Source organism: Corticium candelabrum, chromosome 7 (genome assembly GCF_963422355.1).
Source record: "Corticium candelabrum chromosome 7, ooCorCand1.1, whole genome shotgun sequence".
In the NCBI taxonomy this organism is placed as follows: domain Eukaryota; kingdom Metazoa; phylum Porifera; class Homoscleromorpha; order Homosclerophorida; family Plakinidae; genus Corticium; species Corticium candelabrum.
The window spans coordinates 6,173,834-6,194,721 of record NC_085091.1 but is presented as its reverse complement, the minus strand read 5'-3'; the positions used below and the strand labels follow the sequence as shown (position 1 = coordinate 6,194,721).

General features: G+C 40.2%; 1 protein-coding gene across 1 annotated transcript in view; it reads right to left on the bottom strand.

Moving 5' to 3' along the window:
• The window catches only part of LOC134182244 (nucleoporin NUP188-like), a 35,379-nt gene extending 22,011 nt beyond the window's left edge, over nt 1–13,368 (bottom strand). Inside the window, exons 1-15 of the mRNA XM_062649631.1 lie at nt 13,339–13,368; nt 13,224–13,278; nt 13,087–13,160; nt 12,096–12,180; nt 11,943–12,023; nt 11,750–11,887; nt 9,685–9,747; nt 9,558–9,626; nt 9,364–9,498; nt 7,855–7,931; nt 7,719–7,790; nt 7,592–7,634; nt 4,651–4,758; nt 2,803–2,895; nt 2,579–2,737 (exon numbers count right to left, since the gene is read on the bottom strand). Coding sequence (XP_062505615.1) covers nt 2,579–2,737; nt 2,803–2,895; nt 4,651–4,758; nt 7,592–7,634; nt 7,719–7,790; nt 7,855–7,931; nt 9,364–9,498; nt 9,558–9,626; nt 9,685–9,747; nt 11,750–11,887; nt 11,943–12,023; nt 12,096–12,180; nt 13,087–13,160; nt 13,224–13,278; nt 13,339–13,352 — 1,266 coding nt within the window. The 5' untranslated portion in view covers nt 13,353–13,368. The remainder of the gene's footprint in view (nt 1–2,578; nt 2,738–2,802; nt 2,896–4,650; nt 4,759–7,591; nt 7,635–7,718; nt 7,791–7,854; nt 7,932–9,363; nt 9,499–9,557; nt 9,627–9,684; nt 9,748–11,749; nt 11,888–11,942; nt 12,024–12,095; nt 12,181–13,086; nt 13,161–13,223; nt 13,279–13,338) is intronic.
• Nucleotides 13,369–20,888: the final 7,520 nt, after the last annotated feature.

The window sequence follows — 20,888 nt, the reverse complement described above, 5'->3', positions numbered from 1 at the left end:
TCTGACATTGCCTAATTCTGTCTTCTTCCACTAATCTCAAAACAAAGACAAAGAACAGCACGAAAGAACTAACATCCATCATCGTAGAACGCGCGTTCCTATCACGTGACCGATAAACCTAAACCACTTTAGTTAAACTACCTCTGAAACATGTTTAGCCAGAGCTGTTTAGGTTTACAGTTAATTAAACAGGTGTAACGCTATAGGAGACATGATTATTCTTTAAACATGTTCAGACTTAAACAGGTTGTGAACATGTTTAAGCCCTAGTGGAGACGCGCCCCTAGTGTAAGGTGCAGCTAGTGGAAACATGGTCAGCCTGCCCTAAATACTTCATTTAGAACCACAACCCAATGTCAATTAGTCCAAAAAGAAAAGTCTTAATTGTAACCACACACTCTCACGTATCACAACTAGTATACTTGTGTTGAATTTGTGACTGTATCTAAACACCTTGCTTGAAAGGCCACAACTATTTGTAGCCACACAGGTATCGCTAAACATTTTTTAGATAACTGTATTTTCTAATTGCCTTTCAGCATCTAACCTTTCTAATACAAAACTGTTATTAACTTCACTGTAATAAATTAGTATTAATTAACTAAAGCTGTGTTTTCACCCTCACTTCCACAGTTATGACCTATCTGAAGATACAACCGACTTGTTGCAATCTCTTACAGATTTGGAAACCATTTGCTTCAAAAGTGCTACATGAAAAATCCTTTAGAAACTGCACAACCAACAAATTTTGTACCACAGCTAGAACTTTCTGTCATCACCAAAAGGGGAGATTCAAGACATGAAACATGAAAGTCACGCCTTGTTATGATCTCAACATTTCAATTCCCAATTAATTTAGCGAGTACGGAAAGAGGTCTGCTTTTGCTTTTGCTGCTGCAAATAGTTATGTTTCAATTATGCATTTCCAACAAACCCTGCAATTTGCAAACTTGAATTAGACCGTTCTGGAGAAACTTCCTCTCATACACTTTTGAAAATTTGCGATTGGCTGTTCGTCCATTGTCTGCAGTTGGCACATGAGATCAGACAACTACTGCTCTGTGATTGGACCATTCTAAGTGGACTAGACGTGTAAAACATTCTGAGAGGTTTGCTGTGCTTGGCTTGTTGTTTTGGCCAACTAAATATTACACTTGTACACTTTCTGCTCCGGACTACTAGATGCTGCTTTTGGAAATAAAGAGAGAATTGTGCTAGCGCCTAATTGCTACAGATCTGTTGTAGAAATCTTTGTCACGCATCCGTCACATGCACGCTACACTCTCGGATCACGACGTAGAATGACAACAAGGCTAGACGCAACATGGCAAATTCACAAACAAAATCCTGCATCCTAGAGAGGAACATCACGTGATACAGTCACAGTGTTCTCGCCAGGATATTTTGCCAATCGTCAATATGATGTCATCAAATATCATAACGTCACGCAATGACATCATCAAATGTTTAATGTTGAAATATTTGGTGATAATATCATATTTTTACTTTTCCTTTCCCTAGTTGTACTACGCAGAGTCTTATGCATGTGTATTAGTTACTGCATGATTGGTTGAGTGGTATAATAGCCACTCCAGACTTGTCAAATAAACGTCATTGAACAAACCTTGTTGAACATAACACAGATAGACATATAATACACTAGATTATTACAATGACAAGTTGACTTAATTAATTAACTTAAAACTGGGATTGTGAGCTGAGCTTTACAAGAGTAAGTTGTGCATATATATTGGCACTGTGCCGTCAAACTTAAGAAATGAATAGTATTAATTAATGAATAGTATAGGGATACTACTACGTCTTCTGACCATTTATCCTTCTTTTGACCATAACTAGCTAATACGTTACACTTCTAGTAGTCTAGCGTAATCATGTGTAAAATCCATACAAAAAGCTCTGAGAATTTGTAGCTGCAAGCTGCTTTGAGAGAGGATCACTATGTTTTTACAACCATAATGATTTAGCGAATTGATACATCCAGTTGAGTGGTTAAGCTGTAAAGAGATCTGCATAGGTGTACCTACTAAACATGGGATTGAAGATAAACAGTAATAGAACACCTGCTGCAACAACAACAAAGAGACCACGCCCCAAGATTTTAGATGTCATGAGATTGTTTAGGAATGTCAGGACCATCAAGAACAATAGAGGTAAATGGCTTTAAATCCACAATGGATCTTGAAGGAAGACATCCTACAGTACCTGTGGTAGGCTGTCCATTTTGTTCCTAATGGTCATTAATTGCTGTTTTCCCCTCCCCAAACATCCCTTCCTTGTCCCATGGTCAAAATGACAGTACAGACGGTACTGGCGAGAACACTGCAGTGATACAGAGCCCTTGTATATAGGACTCTGTCCATGCGACCAGAAGTGCTCAAGCACCTTTAAACACACTATTCAATCTGCTACATGACTTATACACACGCCTAGACAAAGTCCCGTTCTTTATCGCTCATAGCTTGAAATTATACTGTGTGTGCTAGCAAATTTTAAGGTTTTATTAAGGTAGAAGTTAAGTGCCCCTACTTTAGTTTGCAACCAGCTTTTTGTCACTTACTATTTTCCAGAACGATGCACAAAGATGATTTGCAGTCAGTGTTTCAGTAAGAACTGATACTAAAACATGAGCAGATTCACCAAGAGAGCTTTCCTCAAATGCTGTCACAATGACCAACACAAGACCATAAACAACCGACTTTGCTATTAGACTAAGAACCTGAATAGAAAACAATCTGCTACATCAAACACAAGTGACCACTCAAATGTCTAGGCATAACTCACAGAGTCTCTCTGAAGAGATTTCAATCTAAGTGTTTTAAGCAGCTGCTGAATGGCGCCACTCTGTAAGGCTCTACCACCAATATTCCTGTAGAGCTAAGAAAACAAGAAATACTGTAGAACATCTTTGTCAGCACCATTACTGTAGCCTCGTCCCCAAACTCACGTGAGCCTGGCGACAAGGCTAAATTACCGTTAAGAAATGGTTACATAGATTGTACTAAGTCTAGCTTCTATAGTAGCCTGTCTGAATTAAACTGTAAATGTACATCTAAGTTTGTCCATTCATGGCTAAAGACACATGGAATTTGGTTTTGCAGCCAAGCAGTTAAAGTGTGCTAATATTATTCAGTCCTTGTGTCTATCATGTTACTTTCAGTGCACTTCTGATATTCATGACAAAAACAAAAGAAACTAGGAGCCATCTACAATGGCACAGCACAACCTGCATGCCAATTGTAACTGCAGTGTCTCTGCTGGATGATCGCCAAATAGCCAAATGCTACAAATAGAAGTTGTTGGCAATAAAAATGGTAATGCATCCTCGCCAATTTGGCTAGCTGTTACAATGTACCGTGTACGCCTTTCTCTGGATCAGATCTTGCAAGCACAGTTACTGCAGTGCACTAACAATGGCAAATAGCACAACACATTAGAGCTCCAAGGATTAAAAAGCAGATATTGCGCATGCTCTGTTTTTGTCATGCACATACAGCAGGCACTTAAGTGTATGGTTTCCTTAAGCATCAAACTAGAAATAAGCACAGTGAAGATGACCATCATGGCTCTGAAGACGACTGCCTAAGTAAAACAGAAGCAGACTGATGGTAAAAAGCACAAGGAAGATGATGATCCTACAACAATGACACTGAACTTTAGAAGTGACGAAACTTCAAAACCTGAATTTAGATGAAGCTTTTCAATTTTGGTATAAAAAGCTAAGAAGGATGGCACTGGACACTTAAAGTCTTGTTTGTAGACTTCATCTTAATTTCCAAAGTCACGTTCCTTGAGCATGACTTGTGTCAGATTAGTACTACATTTTTTCTGACAATTGATAAATGCTGTCTGTCTGTCGGACCAGGTTAAACTTGAATCAATAGTAGTTGTTGTCTTTAGATTTTTACCTGTTTGACATGTGAGAAATATTTTCTTGGCTCTGAAAAACTGCTTGGCGACAAACAAACAAACTCATTTAGCCAAGTGGCTACTAGTCAAAAATTTCCAGCGGAAACACTGTCAGTAACAGCATTGTATGTGAGTCACGTGGCAAAGTGTGACTTCGCCCTGAAAAATCCCGACTTGGAAAATCACAGCGACTGCCTTCTAAAGAGGCCTTTTATAAAGTGCTAATGTCTTTGTCGACTCAGGTGACGATGATTGGAGTTCCAAGAGTAGTCCACTTGTGATGCTACCAACTGGTTGGAAATGACAACAACGATAACCCTTGTTCAGGCCCTGACGCAGTGGCCGATTTCAATTCTTTCATATTGATATGATAAGCCATTCAAGAGGTATTGTGTTTATAGACACACAAACACAAACACAGACAAATACCTCTGACAACATAACAACCTCACTACACAGCTTGTGACCACAGCAAGTTTTATGTCCATTTTCAGCAACTCTTACCAAATAAAATGCCCCAACTTTCCTTCGTTGGTGAACAAACACAAACCAAAACAAACCACAACAGCAGGACAAAAAAGTATGCCAAAGTTAATGCCTCACTATACTCTTCCTTGACGTTAACCAAAATTTAATCATAAATGTTTACTTATTATGTGATAAAATGTTTGGTAATCAAAATTTTACTACTAAAGTTAGCGAAAGCTGTGATCACTGTTGTACCTTCAGGGATGTTGAGTCACCAGTTAACAGCCGTAACACAGCCCATGAAAGAAGCATCGGACCGTGCAAATGAAGATCACCCCATCCACTCAACAAACCATCCAATTCCTACAGAAAACCAAAAATTAATTTCATGTATAGATAAATGAAGTATTAGACCATACTTGTAGTGCAAACTTGTTAATAGTAAAGTTATCAAAGTTGAGAGACTTGGTTGGTTGTTTACAAAGTTTCTATGTCATTCTAGCCACCAATGCTAAGGCATCCCTGGCCATATGCCTTACCAAAATGCCCAACTGCAATGCATAATGCACTACAGTCAAACCTCGCCAATCCAAACAGCCCCATGCCAAGATTAGTGAAGTTGTTCAAATTACCAAAAATGCCAAAACGCGAAGCCTTGGAGGTCCAGACCTTGCCTCAGACAACCAGACCACTGGTGCTTTACATATCTCTACACATATGTCATGTTTGTGGTAAAGGACACCCTGCAATGACTACATGTATTTCTACATAATGTGACAGTCAAGATTGAAATAGTTAGATGCGCCCATTTGCTGAAAACTGTAGATAACTGCAACCCGAATAAGGCTGTCCAATAGGATCTGGGTATGCGCCAAAGGTAAGTTGGATTAGTGAGGATTCGGATTAGCGAGGTTCGACTGTACCCCATGGCTAGTACCGCAAAACCAGAAATTTGTGTGATGATTTAAATTGTGTGAATCACGTGACCAAAATGTCATCGCACGAATTGAATTCACATTGTGCATAGACATGAGTGTGCATACTCATTCTATCGTTTTCTCTCCGTTTTCTTGTAGATACATGTATGCTGTGATCCCAGGCTATTTCAATCACTCAAGACCAAACGATAACGGCATTTTGTCTTCACATCTATAAATGAATTTAACAGGCAGCAAACAGCTTTCCTTCTTGTTGCAGTTGCTGTTATGGCGGTTATTGATTGCTTAGTATAAAACTGTTACAGTATACTTGAGCAGCTAGATGTCTTGATATTGCACCAAATCCACACCATATTAAGTTACATGAATTTCTGATTTTATGGTAGTCAGTCCCCAGCTACTCTCGGCTGTCATGCTTTACAAAAACCTTAAAACATGCCCATTACAACACATACGTACAAGTTACAAGTATGTTAGCTATGTTACATGTACAGTCAGACCTCGTTATTCCAAAACTTGATAATCCGACAACCTCACTCTCTGACAAAGGCACATACATGTGAAACCAATTTACATGGTCATTGTGTATGTTACCGATAATCCGACCGTCATATTAGCCAGTCCAACACAAACAGCAGGACAAACATGGTTGGAACTGTACTCAGCACCTTCTGGAGCATTCCACTACTGACACAACACTGCACCAATTATGCTGCTAAATCGCAACAAATTACCAAAATAACTATGCTGCACTCCCGCAAGAGCATCACACAAGACCTGCATTTTCATTACTGCAATGATTACTGTACTTATTGAATCAGTAACAGCAACTATGAAAGATCACATTTACTGATTCTGATCATCGCTGAAGTCTGCTGTGTCCTGTCAAACGTCTACAACATTGTGATCTACCTCCATCTTTCTCTAATGGTTTGCTTTTACAAAATCATATTTAGAAGCAAGCAAGGACTTGCCATGCGTCACAACATGCAACATATCAAGTTACCGATAACATGCATGAAAAAATAGGACACCTTTTCAGAAAGACAACAAATGTTGCAACTTTATCTGGTAACGCTAGCCTCAACGCTAGGCCATCTTCACCTTACGTGGTGCAGCAACGCGCGCGATTACGTGTAGGGTTCACATGACCTGACACCAAGTTGCCACTGCTACGACTTTGTACACCATAATGTCCACACCCAAAAGTTGTCCTATTTTCCCAGTGAATAAGACCCTAATAACCAAGTTTTAGGCCATCGTTCAAAATTAATTACCATATAAGATGAAATATTGGCGGGAAATTTATTTTGGTCGATTGACGAAGTTTTCGGCAACTGCCAAATAAAATTTGCCATTAATTTGGCCACTGGGATACGTTGACGTCATCAGGCATGTGGATCAGGCACATATGGTACGTCACGCGGATGAGGCCACAAGATAGTAGGTAATCCCTGCTTGCCGTCTGTAGTGCCTATAAATGAGGCCATGAGGCTATGGATGAAGCTGGACTGTCACATTCACGCAGGTCCCGTTCTTTGTACTGACACAGCAGTTCTTCATCACTGTGCAGTAGTTGGAGACCAGTAAGTTAGTGAAATGTGAGCCACGACCACATCTGTAAATCACAAACTCCTCCATGACCACTTATGGTAACTTTAAGACATATATCAGTTATCAAACAATGATGTCTGACCGCCAAAATAAAACCCGCCAATATGCTTTGTCCGTCAATTTCTTAGAAAACCGCCAAAATAAATTCCTGCCGATGTTTCATCTTATATAGTATTTGTTGATTGTTAGAATTTCTAAAAAAATTGGGACAGATGGACGGCTTTTATTTTTATATTTTTTCATAGTTTCAACAGAAATAATCCTTGAGCTGTGGGCTATCAGCGCAATGGTATGCATGTGTCACTAAAGACACGTCATAGGCAACAGTAACTATTAAGCACCTGTCTCTACACATGCCATGTCATGTCATAGTATGTCTCACTACTTAGTAAGGACCTGCGGTTGCCACACGCATTCATGCAGTGAACAGTACACATACAGTACAGTAAAGTTCAAACCCAGAATAAAAAAATCATAGGGCGTGCCCAAAATTGCGACGGACACTGGTGATCAACAAATAATAAATTTTGCATGGCCTTACAGAAACACGTAGCAAACAAACGTAAACATCTAACTAAACTCTTGTAGCAATAAGTAAGTCTTGGTTGATTAATTAACACATATACAGTAATATAAGTGTCTACCTGACAGCATTGCTGTGACTGGATGATGTGATGCTCAGCTAAGCTAAACAACAAAAAACCCAATTATACAATGTATATCAATTCAGAGTGCTACACAATTACTAGCCACAAAAAAGCTTGAATCAACCTGTTAGATTGTAAACTGCTGAATATCCAGTCGATGTCAAGTCCTTCAATAATAATAAGCATCTGAAGTGACCTGTAGTACAGAGTTGGGTGACAAATTAATATTTGAGAGACAGAGGGTCTATGTGCATGATTACCCAATATACTCAACAATTTCATTTGCAGTGCTGTTGAAGAGGTACTTGTTTGGTTGTCTGGCACCAAACAACTGACCCTGTAATAAAATCAAAATATTAAGTCACATCAGTCTCTACTAAAAGAAAATCTATTTTTTAAAAACAAAGGCAAAGACAGAAAAGACAGATCAAGTTATGTTTCCCTTTACTGTTTCATAATTTATGTCTGTTTGTTATGTCCTCATTTTAGCTATAATGTAGTTTGTCGCTGTCTCTCAAATTTTTTTCATTCTTGTCATAGAAAGACAGACCAATTGATAAACAGACCAAAAAACTAACAAACAGACAGACAGATGGACAGACAGACGGACAAACAGCCAGTCAGTCAGCCAGCCAGCCAGATTGCAAATGTTTGGGCTGATTGTCTCAGTGAACTCCACATACCACACAGCAGAGAGCCAAGACATCGCTACTCAAACTCAGATGACAGACCAGACATTGTAACACTTGATACATCTTCTGGTATGAGCATTGACCTAGACATCTCTCTTGCCCATTCCTAAAGCTCGGAGGTATTTCCTTCATTTCAAAAATAGATGGTCTAGCTTCGAAGCAAAGAGAGGAAGGAAAAGAAAAAAATCAAGTATTGAGATGAAAGGCTACCAACTGGCAACCAAAAAATCTTCAAGCCACTAGTCCTCAAACACTTCGGTAGATGGGGTGATGAAGGAGACCAATACTTCAGTTCTCTCAGATCTCAAAATTCTGCTACAAAAATGGTCGGTGCAACTCAGCACAATTTATGAATTACTGGCAGAAAAGATTCAGCGTTCAACTACAGTGATGCAATGCTTGAGTAATATAACGCAAGTTGTCACCTTTGGGTTGCAGAGTCCAAGTAAAAATAACCTGTATTCATCTCCAATGAATGTTTTAGTAACTGAAACCCTCTTTGGGTTCTTTCGTAGTTTAAAATGTAGTTTTAGTTCTGAGCACGTTCAGTAGTGTTAATCTCTATAGTCTCTAGCTGTTTCTGTATAGTTTGACTGTTAGTTACATATTGTATGTTGTTAGATTGATGTTTCAAATATATGTATTGGACAGACAGACAGACAAACAAACAAACAAGCAGACAGACATACAGACAGAAGACCTTGCAGAGACAGATGATTTCAGTTACTCTGCAGAAGTCTAATACACGAGTAATCAGAGAGAAAATCAAGCAGCTCGGACATCATTTCAGCTACAACAGTTTGGAACTGTATTCAATAGCTATTGTTTAATTAGTTGTTGTACTGAGAGGCCACTAGCTGGGAACCATAGACTCATAGGTTTATGTTTAGCTATGTTTTAGCGTTAGTGATATTGTTCTAGTTTTGATGATGTATTCAATACAGAACTAAGACAGACAGACAAACAGACAGACAGACAGACAGCCAAACACACAGATGAATGGACAGCCAAACGCACAGATGAATGGACAGTCAAATAGACAGACAATGAAACAGACAAATGACATAAGCAATTAACCTCAAACAATTTTGCAATACTTGTCAATGTTTCGGGAGGCATCTGAAAATCTCGATAATAGAGAAATAAAACCTCCAACAAACTAGCTTGTTCTCTCAGTAGCTGTATTGCCCAACGACCTGACAAACGATTTGTCTACAAAATGGCATATACTACTGTATGAAATAGATACAAACAATTGAAAACAACACAACCATAGCATCTCCATTTGTTTCACAAGTCGGAGCTCTTCGCAAGTAGCATGTCTTGTACTGTGACATCAGCTGTGACATAAATCATATATCAAAGGCATAAGAGATTATGCATATAATTATTGATGACCTGTTCTATAAAGCCTTGTTCTTCATCAGCCAACTGAGAATCAATGAACTCTTTGTACTCATCCTGAAAGGAAGACAAGCCATAGAACCATTCGGTGTTTAGCTACTGTGTTTGCAACCTGAATTAACCGTCTACAGTGACACAGACTGACAGACAAACAAACCGAAGCCAAATATGAAGACAGATAAACAAGCAGACAAACAAACAAATATACATACAAACAAATAGAATACAATAAATGACAAACAAATTACAAAAAGAGAATGTAACAGCTGTAATAAACATGCCAAACAAGTACAACCCAGATTTATAATTGTAATGGTTCTATTAACTTAATATGGTGATCATGCAGAGGATTGACAATCTGGGGATTGATGAGGGCGGAATGAGGGTGGGTCAAATCTACATAAATACTTCATATGCATACACATGTAGGCTAACATTGAATAATGCAATTAACCATATAATACTTCCAGTGGGTTAGCTGGTGGTAGACTAAGGGGCGGGGTTAGTTTGCATGCATAATAGGAAATGGAAATAGCTAATTATAAAGCCATGCTTGGCTGGTTTGAATAAGTGTTTGCTGATCTAACTCTGCCGTGACAAGAACTTTCTTATGATATGCGTAATTGCTCTTGGGAACGTCCCACTAAATAGCAACAGACGTTTTCCCACGAAGTGAGAAATTCATGGATGGACTTTAGTACATCGTATGGTGATAACAGGCATAAACGGTACTATTCACAATAGCAGGCATTATGTATGTCAGTGTTCTAGCCAGGATTTTTTGCTAACCAAAATCAAATGTTTAATGTTGACATATTTGGTGGCTACATCATACTTTTACGTTATCTTTTCCCTAGTTGCACTACCTACCTGATGCATGTATATTAGTTACTGCATCTTCGTTAGACTATTCAATCTTATTGCCACTCAGAACTAGTCGAATAAACGTCATTGACCATAACCTTGTTGAACATAACACAGACAGACAGATAATACACAAAATTATTACAATGACAAGATGACTTAACTTAATTAAAACTGGGATTGTGAGCGGAGATTTAATTAAAAGAGTAAGTTGTGCATATACGTTGACTACTGTGCCGTCAAACATAATTAAGAAATGAATATGTAGTATTTAAATGAATAGTATAGAGATACTAAGGCATATAGCTACGCCTTCTACCATTTATCCTTTTTTGACCATAGCTAATTATATAAGGCTCTACGTTTCTATTAGTCTAACATAATCATGTGTAAAATCCAAACAAAAAGCTCTGAGAATTTTGTAGCTGCAAGCGTGCTTTGTGAGAGAGTAGCAGCGTGCTTTGTGAGAGAGGATCACTATGTCTTTATAACCATAATGATTTAGTGAATCAGCTGTAAAGAGATCTCCAAAGGTGTACAGTACCTACAAAAGAGGGGATTGAAGACAAACAGTAAATAGTAGAACACCTGCTGCAACCACAGTCTCATTAGCAAATCCTGTGTGAAAGGTCAATGGGAATTGTCCCCAAACACTAACAAAGAGACTCCACCAACGATTTTAGATGTCATGAGATTAAATTGTTCTGTAGTAATGTCGGGACCATCAAGACCAACAGAGGTAAACGTCATTAGATCCACAATGGATCTCGTAGGAAGACATCCCACACTACGTGTAGTAAGGCTGTCCAATTTTGTTCCCAACCGTCAATAATTGCTGTTTTCCCCTCCCAAGTGTCCCTCCCTTGTCCCAACCGTCAAAATGACAGTACTGAGACTACTGGCGAGAACACTGTGTATGTGTCATGACATGCACAAGCATGAATGCACACACACACACACACACACACACACACACACACACACACACACACACACACACACACACACACACACACACTAATGTAAATAATGCAATAAACACAAAAATTAACATAAAGTCTAAAACCAACTACAGTGTGATATTTACACCTGCTTGATAGCAATACAAATACTAACATACAGCCACTCGCACAAGACAACCACATCTGTACAAGAACATTATTTCTCCATCATTGCTTTTCAGAAGATAGTGTACCCTGTATGGATGTCGTGGATCCTGCCAGTAGACAAGAATATGCTTCAGACATTGATACACAGTCAGTCGCTCCTCAAAGAAATATTCCATAATTTTGACCATTAGAGCATTCCCATGTTGTTGACTAGCTATTACAGTCTACACACCAAACATGACCACAATTTTTATTCCATATAGTAAAAAAGAAAACAACCTGCAGTCGATTTCGTGATCCCCTATATTCATCCATCAAGTAGCATTTAAACAGACCAAGTGTTCGCTCTTCTTCAAGTCCCTAAAGCAAAACATAAGACACAGATACAAGAGAGTAACTTCATTAACTGACAAGTTAAAAGCATAAACTCACCAAGAATTTGCTCAGCTTCAATACAAATTGTTTGGTAGTCGACTTTATCTTTTCTTTGCCTCTGAACTGTGAAGCAGACTCGGCACTGCCATTGGAAAAAACATACAGGAATAACTCAAAGTTAGACTCGTGTGTGTGTGTGTGTGTGTGTGTGTGTGTGTGTGTGTGTGTGTGTGTGTGGTGCGATAGCTCAATTGATTAGAAAGTCATCTTATGGAGTGTTTACATCTGGGACCTTGAAGGATCACAAGTTCAAGTCACAGTGATGGCGAGCTATGGCATGATTTCCTTAAGCAAGAAACTAACACAGTGACACATTGGTTGCTCGACTCAGGAGTATAAACGAGTACCTGGTCATTGACTGGGGACCTAAGTGGCCATCGGCTGTGACGTGACATCAGCCACTGGGGTCCTGGTGAGACTTAGGGAGGTCACACAACAGTTGCTTCATAAATCGGTGCTCCTGCAAGTGCGTGGCCCGGCTCCAGAAGTTTGCTAGTACGTACAGGCCCAGAGTTCCCTGAGTAGCACACAGGGCCCAGCTTAACTGCTGGGGGCGTGACCTCTGAGAGGCAGCTCCTGATGTTTAGGTTTTAGGTTAGGTGTGTGTGTGTGTGTGTGTGTGCACGCGCGTGTGATTGAAAGTGTTTCGTACGTTAATCAACCGTGATTTCTCCTTAATGTAAATTAGTCCATAAATTTGCCAACTACAAAATTTAAATTTCTTCACAACAACAAACAAATATAAACAAGTTTTACTTGCAAAGTAGACTAGGTAGCAAGCACACCTTCTAAACCATTCTTTTGTATTTGTATTTGTATTTCTTTTACTACGGAAAACCCTCAACTCAGCGGTCGATCTTCCGGGTACCGTACCAAGCACACATACATAAATATTTACGCTAACATACATACTATACAGTCTAAGTGAAACACTATCTCGTATTCTAGAACACATGGATCTAAATATCATCTACACTTCCTTTAATACCTGTTTTCTGTATATGCCCCATTTCCTTTCAATAAAAGCGTCGAATAAGAAGCCAACTCATCAGATATTTGAGCCTGAAACGCAAGATGCAAGCACGTCATCCGGGCCACACGATGTTTTATCAGACAAGTCGTTACAGAATCCCTGAGCGAAGAGCGGCCTTCTAAAACATTCCAAAGACTTCTAAATGACCTAATAAAATAGCAACGGTTGCAAATTGGTTACGGTTCATCTCAGAAAGAGACCACTTACTTCACTCCCGCCATGATGCATTGAGTTGATTGCAACTAGACTCGGAATTCAAAACAATCAGAAAAGGGCGCTGTGCTGTGATACTGTAATTACAATGCGCGTGTACTGTAGCTAGCTACTGTACGTAGAAAACCAATAATACCGCTGCCTCTACACTTCTTCTACGTTTTCAATAGTGTGTATGTATACAGTACCCTGATTAATTATCATTTACTAATTTATTACTAATTAGTTTGCAATTTTCTTGTGTGTATATCCAGGCCCGGATCCAGGAATTTTTGAAAGAGGGGGTTGACCTGGTAGCAGTTATTTATAGAGTAGGCGTAGGAACCGGGGGTGTGTGTGAGGAGGCCATGGCCCACCCAATATTTAGCCTCCAAAGCTGTATCAATGCGGCGATTAGACCCCAATTTGGCGTTTGGCTCCCCCCCCAATCTCACCAAACTTCCTACGCTAATGTATAGCATTACTAATTTTCTCTTAGCTAATAAAATTATTGAACCACGCCTATTGAAAAAGAAGGGGTTACAACCCCCTGAGCCTTCCTTTCGATCCGGGCCTGGTATATCAGTCAGTAAGGCTGCAAGTACAGACAATCTATATAGCTGTTGTTATGGGTAATGTTGTCTAGTATGTAGTTACGGTACGCGACTGTAGCTACATCGTCTGGTAGAGTATCAAACTCAGTAGCTAGTAATTGCTGTTACACTAGGTGACATCATTCTTTTGTTAATCATAAAAGTTTTCATTCTTCTGAGTTGAAATTTTAGATTACAAATATTTGCAATAGTTAAGTTTTAAGCTGGTAGATGTGTGATGCGGGAAAGTTAATACAGGTGCACAAGAAAAGAGACGGGATTAGAGTCTAGAGATCTATACGTAGAGCGTCATTAGCATTGAACTTTTGAAGCAATGACATTGTGTGACAGCGAATTGCTTGTATGCTAGCTACTACATGTGCGTGAGAATTGGCAATGTCACATGATGTAAAAAATTGCAAACTATCTAATTTGTTACCCAACAAGACTTTATCCATTTATGGCATGGTTTTTTTGCATAAGCATGGCAGCTACTATATTATATTTGTTATGTTTACTGAACCTGTGCAAACAACAGATTCTGATACAATACTGTCATCGGCAGCGGTTAGTGAAAGTCTATTTAGTAATCATTGTTATCAACTCAATCATGAGGAGCCTAGCCTTCACATGTCTAGTTGCTTATGTTAACTTAATTAATCTATGTGGCTAGACAATATATGCGCATTAACCATGTTTACAACAGAGGCAATATCTCACGACTAAAGCAGCTGGTGGAGACTACAGGGCCGGATTCAGAGGGGGTTGAGGGGGTTAAACCCCCTCTTTTCCAGTAGGCGTGGTTCAATAATTTCATATAATTTCATTAGAAAAGAGAAAATTAGTAATGCTGTTAATAACTGCTAACGGTGAACCCCCTCTTTCAAAAATTCCTGTATCCGGCGCTGGAGTAGCAACGTAGAGGCGGCGTGAGCTCACTCACTCACACACACACACACACACACACACACACACACACACACACACACACGCACGCACACACACGCACACACACGCACACACACGCACGCACGCACACATACCTTGATTCCATCATACCCACTATGGGTTTTGGCAGCGTAATAGCGCTTCTCCAAGCAGCACGATCATCAGCATCACGAAGACTGATATGTAATGATCTGAGGTCTCTTGTGACAACATCTATCCATCTCTGTCTAGGCCCATGTGTTGGTCTAGTTGCATTACTAAGTCTGCTGCGAAGTAGTTGTTTTTGGGGACGATTGTCACTCATGCGTAGCAGATGGCCCAGCCATTGCAATCGTTGTTTCTGTATTGTCATAGCAATAGGGTCTTCACACGCTTGTTCTAAATTGTCTGAATTCTTGATTTTATTCCATCTTGAGACACCAAGAATCGATCGAATGCACCGCATGTGGAATGTATTTAAACGTTGCAAGTTTGCTTGTGTAAAGAACCAAGTCTCACATCCATATAGCAAAACAGGTCTCACCATACCCTTTTACCCTTTTCTTCCAGGAACCGAAAGCTTTACTTGCTTTGCTTATACGCACACACAGACACAGACACAGACACACACACACACACACACACACACACACACACACACACACACACACACACACACACACACACACACACGCGCGCGCGCGCACGCACGCACACACACACACACACACACACACACACACACACACACACACACACACACACACATTTGCATCAAACTTGCCAAGTGCCTAGGGTAGTTGTGAATTAAGGGGGCATGCAAAGCCGAGGTCTACCGTGGCTAATTTTTGTACGTGGGTGTGGCTAAATAATTAAAGGATAATTAAATACTGCCAAACATTAGACGTATAGAATAATTGAAGAAAATTTTCCCTAGTAAATTGACATGTTTTTCAACGTAACATGCACCGCGACTAAAGTATTATCCACATATAATATCAAAACGTATAGTATACTACTTTAAAACAGCAGTAACATGTCACATCAACCACATATATGGCACAGACGATTTCCGTATACAGAGAACATGATTGTTAAGACAGAATATGCACCAATACCTGAACACTAACCTCGGCGATCTACCAGCATCGCGCTGAGTGTGTGTGTGTGTGTGTGTGTGTGTGTGTGTGTGTGTGTGTGTGTGTGTGTGTGTGTGTGTGTGTGTGTGTGTGTGTGTGTGTGTGTGTGTGTGTGTGTGTGTGTGTGTGTGTGTGTGTAAGCTATGGCTCCAAATTTAATTGTTTCTGAAGCTCAAACGTTCTCACCTTTTGTGAACTATAGCGTCCATTACAGGTCCTTCTGCGCATTTCTTAAGTTTTGTCTTTTTAAGTCTAATTTAAAAATTTGTGCTCACTTTTTTCAAACCTGCAGGTAGACATAAGAAACAAAGAAAGACGTCGACCCGTGCTTGTTACGCAAACACATCTCACTATAGCTAGTCATATATATATATATATATATATATATATATATATATATATATATATATATATATATATATAAATCCTAATTGTAAGATTATCTGTTCAATAAATGCAAGTTACTTCTTTTCAGTTATTGACTCTACATGGAAGAAGCGTTGTTAGCATTATTAGCAAAAATGGTAGAGCCATCGGCGTCGTTGGTAAAATGATGTCCCATGCATACTACCAAATACGCCGCGAAGGTACTCGGCACCCTAGACCGCTGGGCGCTGCATGCATCTGCTGAAATACAGAAAGCCATCGTGCATAGAAAGCTCAGAACCGACCTTGAGGCTCGATGTCGTAGCAAGACGGGTGGCTTGGGTATGTTGGCGGGAAGGATTCTCTAGGCAGTCTAATGGCTCTTCTCGTTCAGGTTTGGTGCTGGCCCTGCTGAAGGTATTAAGAAAAAGAGAAGACGAGGAAAGGGTCTAACTCTTCCTGGAAGCCGCTGACCAATCTAAAGATCGAAAGATCAGATTGAGAAATCGTGGTATAGTCAATTAGATAGAGACCTATAGCAAAGATACCATACCCCAACCTCAAATGACGACGAATGTCTCGTCATCAACTTGAAAGATTACTTCGATGTGGTGATATCGATGGTATACTCATTGGGTGGCCATCTTTAAACAACGATCCCAAAAAAAACGAGGAGTTTGTAGCGTTCTTGCCTACACATTTGTGTGGGAGGGTATGTATATAGTTAATTACTGATTAATTATGTTGCATTGCCATAATTGGTCAATCTGAGTTGCGTTGCCATATGTGGCCATATCTAATTTGCATCTTTCCGGTATTGACTGAACCAGCGTTTTGGTTTAAATGAACTAGTCCGATGGGTTGGATAGTAGTCAGTCGGTGAAAAAGAGAGTTTGAGTGCAGGTGATAATAGAAGTCGTTGTGTTTTGTGCACTCATTACGGTGTCGACCGCTGGTGTCTTCTCGTTGTACCTACATTGCCGCTACTCGTCGTCCAGCTCGCGACAGTGTTACATGGGGTCTATCAGTATATGCAGGAGACGGGTAAAGGTATCGTGTATAATTCCATGGCCAATATGCTACAGGATATCAATTTCGCCGTGTGTGGGTATTATTGTCTAGTTTAAAGTCCAGTCCACTGGTGGCAAGGTCGCCCTATGCGTGACATTCTTCTCGATTTAGTGGCGGATCCAGAGTTTGGCTGAAGGGGGGACAAGCGACTAAGTTGGTACGACATCATCTACTTTATGACGTCACTCACTCGTCTCGTGACTCGACATTCGAACCGATATATATATTTATATAGAGAAATATATATATATATATATATATATATATATATATATATATATATATATATATATATATATATATATATATATATATAGTGTATATATATATATTGTATTTTTTATATAAACCCACCTACGTGGGTATCTAACACACATTATCCAAAAAACATGTCTGTACAATCTAAAGCCAGTCTAGGCAATATCATTTTGGTGTTATATAGCCAGAGTTTCACCGACAGTTGTTCATGTATGTTACTGACTGCCTGGCTGACTGTCAAATTTCTTTTGAAAGATAGACGTCGTGCGATGGTCTTCAATACTTCCAAACTGTGTGGTGACCACAGGCCAAGAGATCACACAAGAGGGTGGAAAATACTCCCAGTTGATGTGACATTGGCTTCATGACGTTGGTCTTTTTCCCTTTCTCCAGCTGCAGCTGCATTTCCCGCACTGTAAGCTGTTTGGGTAACGTATGACGGTTGCACTGTGTTCCTGACTGTTACATCGAAATAGGTGACACGGACTAGCTTGTTCAAAGTCAGGATGAAAAATATCACCCGGTCTGGCACAAGTATCAGTGTTGCAGCGTTGTTCCTTACGGCAGTTGCCATTATCCACAAGCAAAGCGTGAAAAAGAACATCGCGCATACGGCGTCATGTCGGCGTGTTCCTAGGTTGTTCTGGCCACATCCAAGCAGGTGGTCGCCAAATTTATCTAAAATCTGTCCACAAGAACAGCGCTTGGAACCCAAATCTGCCGAGAAAAGTGGAATGCCCAACCAGATGTGCAACGATACCACAAACTCTCTATGGGGCATGGCGAGGCCAGTGTTGAGGTTGAGGATATTTATTTATTTATACAAGACATGTATGTTACTTACTGTTTTATTGCAAGTTAACACAAACTATGTTTAGGCAAAGAATTTAGTAATGACATGATTTTGTATTTTAGTTACGACAGTACTGTCATACTTTCTTTAACTAAACGTGAATTTGGTTTACGAAATTAGACATTACAGACATAATTAAGATTGAAAACCGCAAACGTTATGCTCATTCGCTGTTTCTCCACAAGCAATTAAATTACAGGAAAATATGCACCGTGGTTTAGAAGAAGCAGTCAGGAGAAGAGCACTACGCTTACTGGATACTATAATATTATGTCCTAGCTACTACACGTATGTATCCGGGATGGGGTCATTCCCAGGACTACCACTCGAAGCTCTGCATGCTTAGATTTACTATTTTAGCATCGCTGCGAATGCTAGACCCTGCGAATTGCATGCATTCGGACAGAAATATTATACTTACTGTTACAGCTACACACACGTGTATCTAGAGAGCATTGAATTAGGCGCTTCTGAAGGGCGCATTGCCCCATGTCCCCATCTAAACCCGCCCTCGATTTCGCTCAATTACCGTCCCTGGAAACGACTACCGTGTAGAAGGCTTTAGGTAGAATCGAGATTTTAATTATTACTAATTAATGTAGGCTTATATAAAGGACTGTACCATGTCGTCGTACTGTGTGAGGTGTAAAAAGAAAACTTCAGAAGCGAATCGCACATGCAGCGGTGATCACAAAGAACACTAGCTTAGCTTACTGTATGTCCCGTATCTAAAGCCAAGAAATCCAGATTCATATCCATGATGATGAAGAAAGCCAAAGCGGGTGGGTTTCTGGGATTGTTAGCTTATTAGAAAACCTGTGCTTTTTGCCCAGCATCTACTGGAGCCACCGCTGGAAAAGCCGAAGTGTGAGCGTCGTTGTGTCCGGTGTCGCAGGGTGCGTTGACTCAGCTTGTTGGAGTGTTGTTTGGTGTTCTAGCGGCACGGCACTTGAAAGTAGCATATCTTTTCGTAGATACTATAGGCAAAATTATTATCCAGTAAAGGATTGACTCATATTGAGGCGTCTATTTCCGAGGGTGATCGGATCGTGCATGAGTGTGGACGGCACGCGGTCTGCAGATTTATGTGTATGCATGCAGTCTTTCTCAAAATACAACCACGGAGTCAAGTATCTTACTTCTCAACGTGATCGACGTGTTTCAATGTACGTACGTGCAGTGGTACTTTCTTGTCTAATGCCGGCTTTAGACTAGATAATTTGGCCCGCGCTAATTTGGCATAATTGGTGGCGTGTTTAGACTATCCGGGCTAACTGGGTGTGGTAATGCGTTTGGCATGCTTTGCTCAAGTGCATGAAGAAGACGCTAGTGTTTTTGCTTCTAATCTTATTTTTGTTGATTCCGGCACAAAACCTTTCTAAAAGATCCTTTGACATGTTCATCAAAGTCTTCAAGGTTGCGAATACGGGACGAGAAATACGGGACTAGGCAGAGGGAAATATACTCTATGTATTGTTGGTCAGTAACACGAAAATATGTAACGTGAGGTTAGGTTTAACTCGAGCCTGGTCCTATGATTTAGCTCGGACTAATTTAGCACGGGCCAGTTTGGCTCGAGTCGTCTAGTCTAGAGCCGTATATCTAGAAGTATTCTATCACATCTCCTCTACTCGTTTGTAGGAAAAGGTGTGCCATTGTTGTGCGTGCATTGACAGTGCACAATCGTGTTGTACACGCAGGCCTCAAGATATTGCCACTGTGTCGTACCGGTGCAGCGTCATTTTTACAAGCGGTAACGTACGTTATCCTGCCACGTGACGGAAATGTCCATCGTTGGAAATGCGATGCCAAAACACGCCTGTTGTAATGAGAGCCCCGCGCTGAGGCCTCCTGCTGGGTAGAGCGTCCTTGAATTTGTACCTAGCTAGCTACACCAAACGCAATTTCTGCATGCGTTGTGAGAGATGGCACGCATATCTTTGGCTCCCCGTGTGCGCGGTCACGTGACAACAAAAAGCGATCACGTGCACGAAGCTACTGCAATCGTGCCTACCAGTGCGGTTTTCTTCTCTTTCCACTGGCTCATATTATAAGACTGTCTATAGTGCCTCAAGATGCTACGAATGCGTTGGAACTATTGCTATATTCCACGAAGGCCTGCTGAAATTCGGATCAAGCTCACAGATTCCATTCTAGATTGAGGTGGACAGGGACTTTTTTAGTTAGCAGTATACTATCATTGCATCATCGGTCTTCGATCATTCAGTTCAACAGCTGCTGATGTATATGAACCTTGCCTACCCTTCTACATGAGTGTCATCTGAAGTATACTAGACAACATTACAACCCACCACTTAACTACATGAAGATAACCAGACACACTGTGCAACTCAGCCA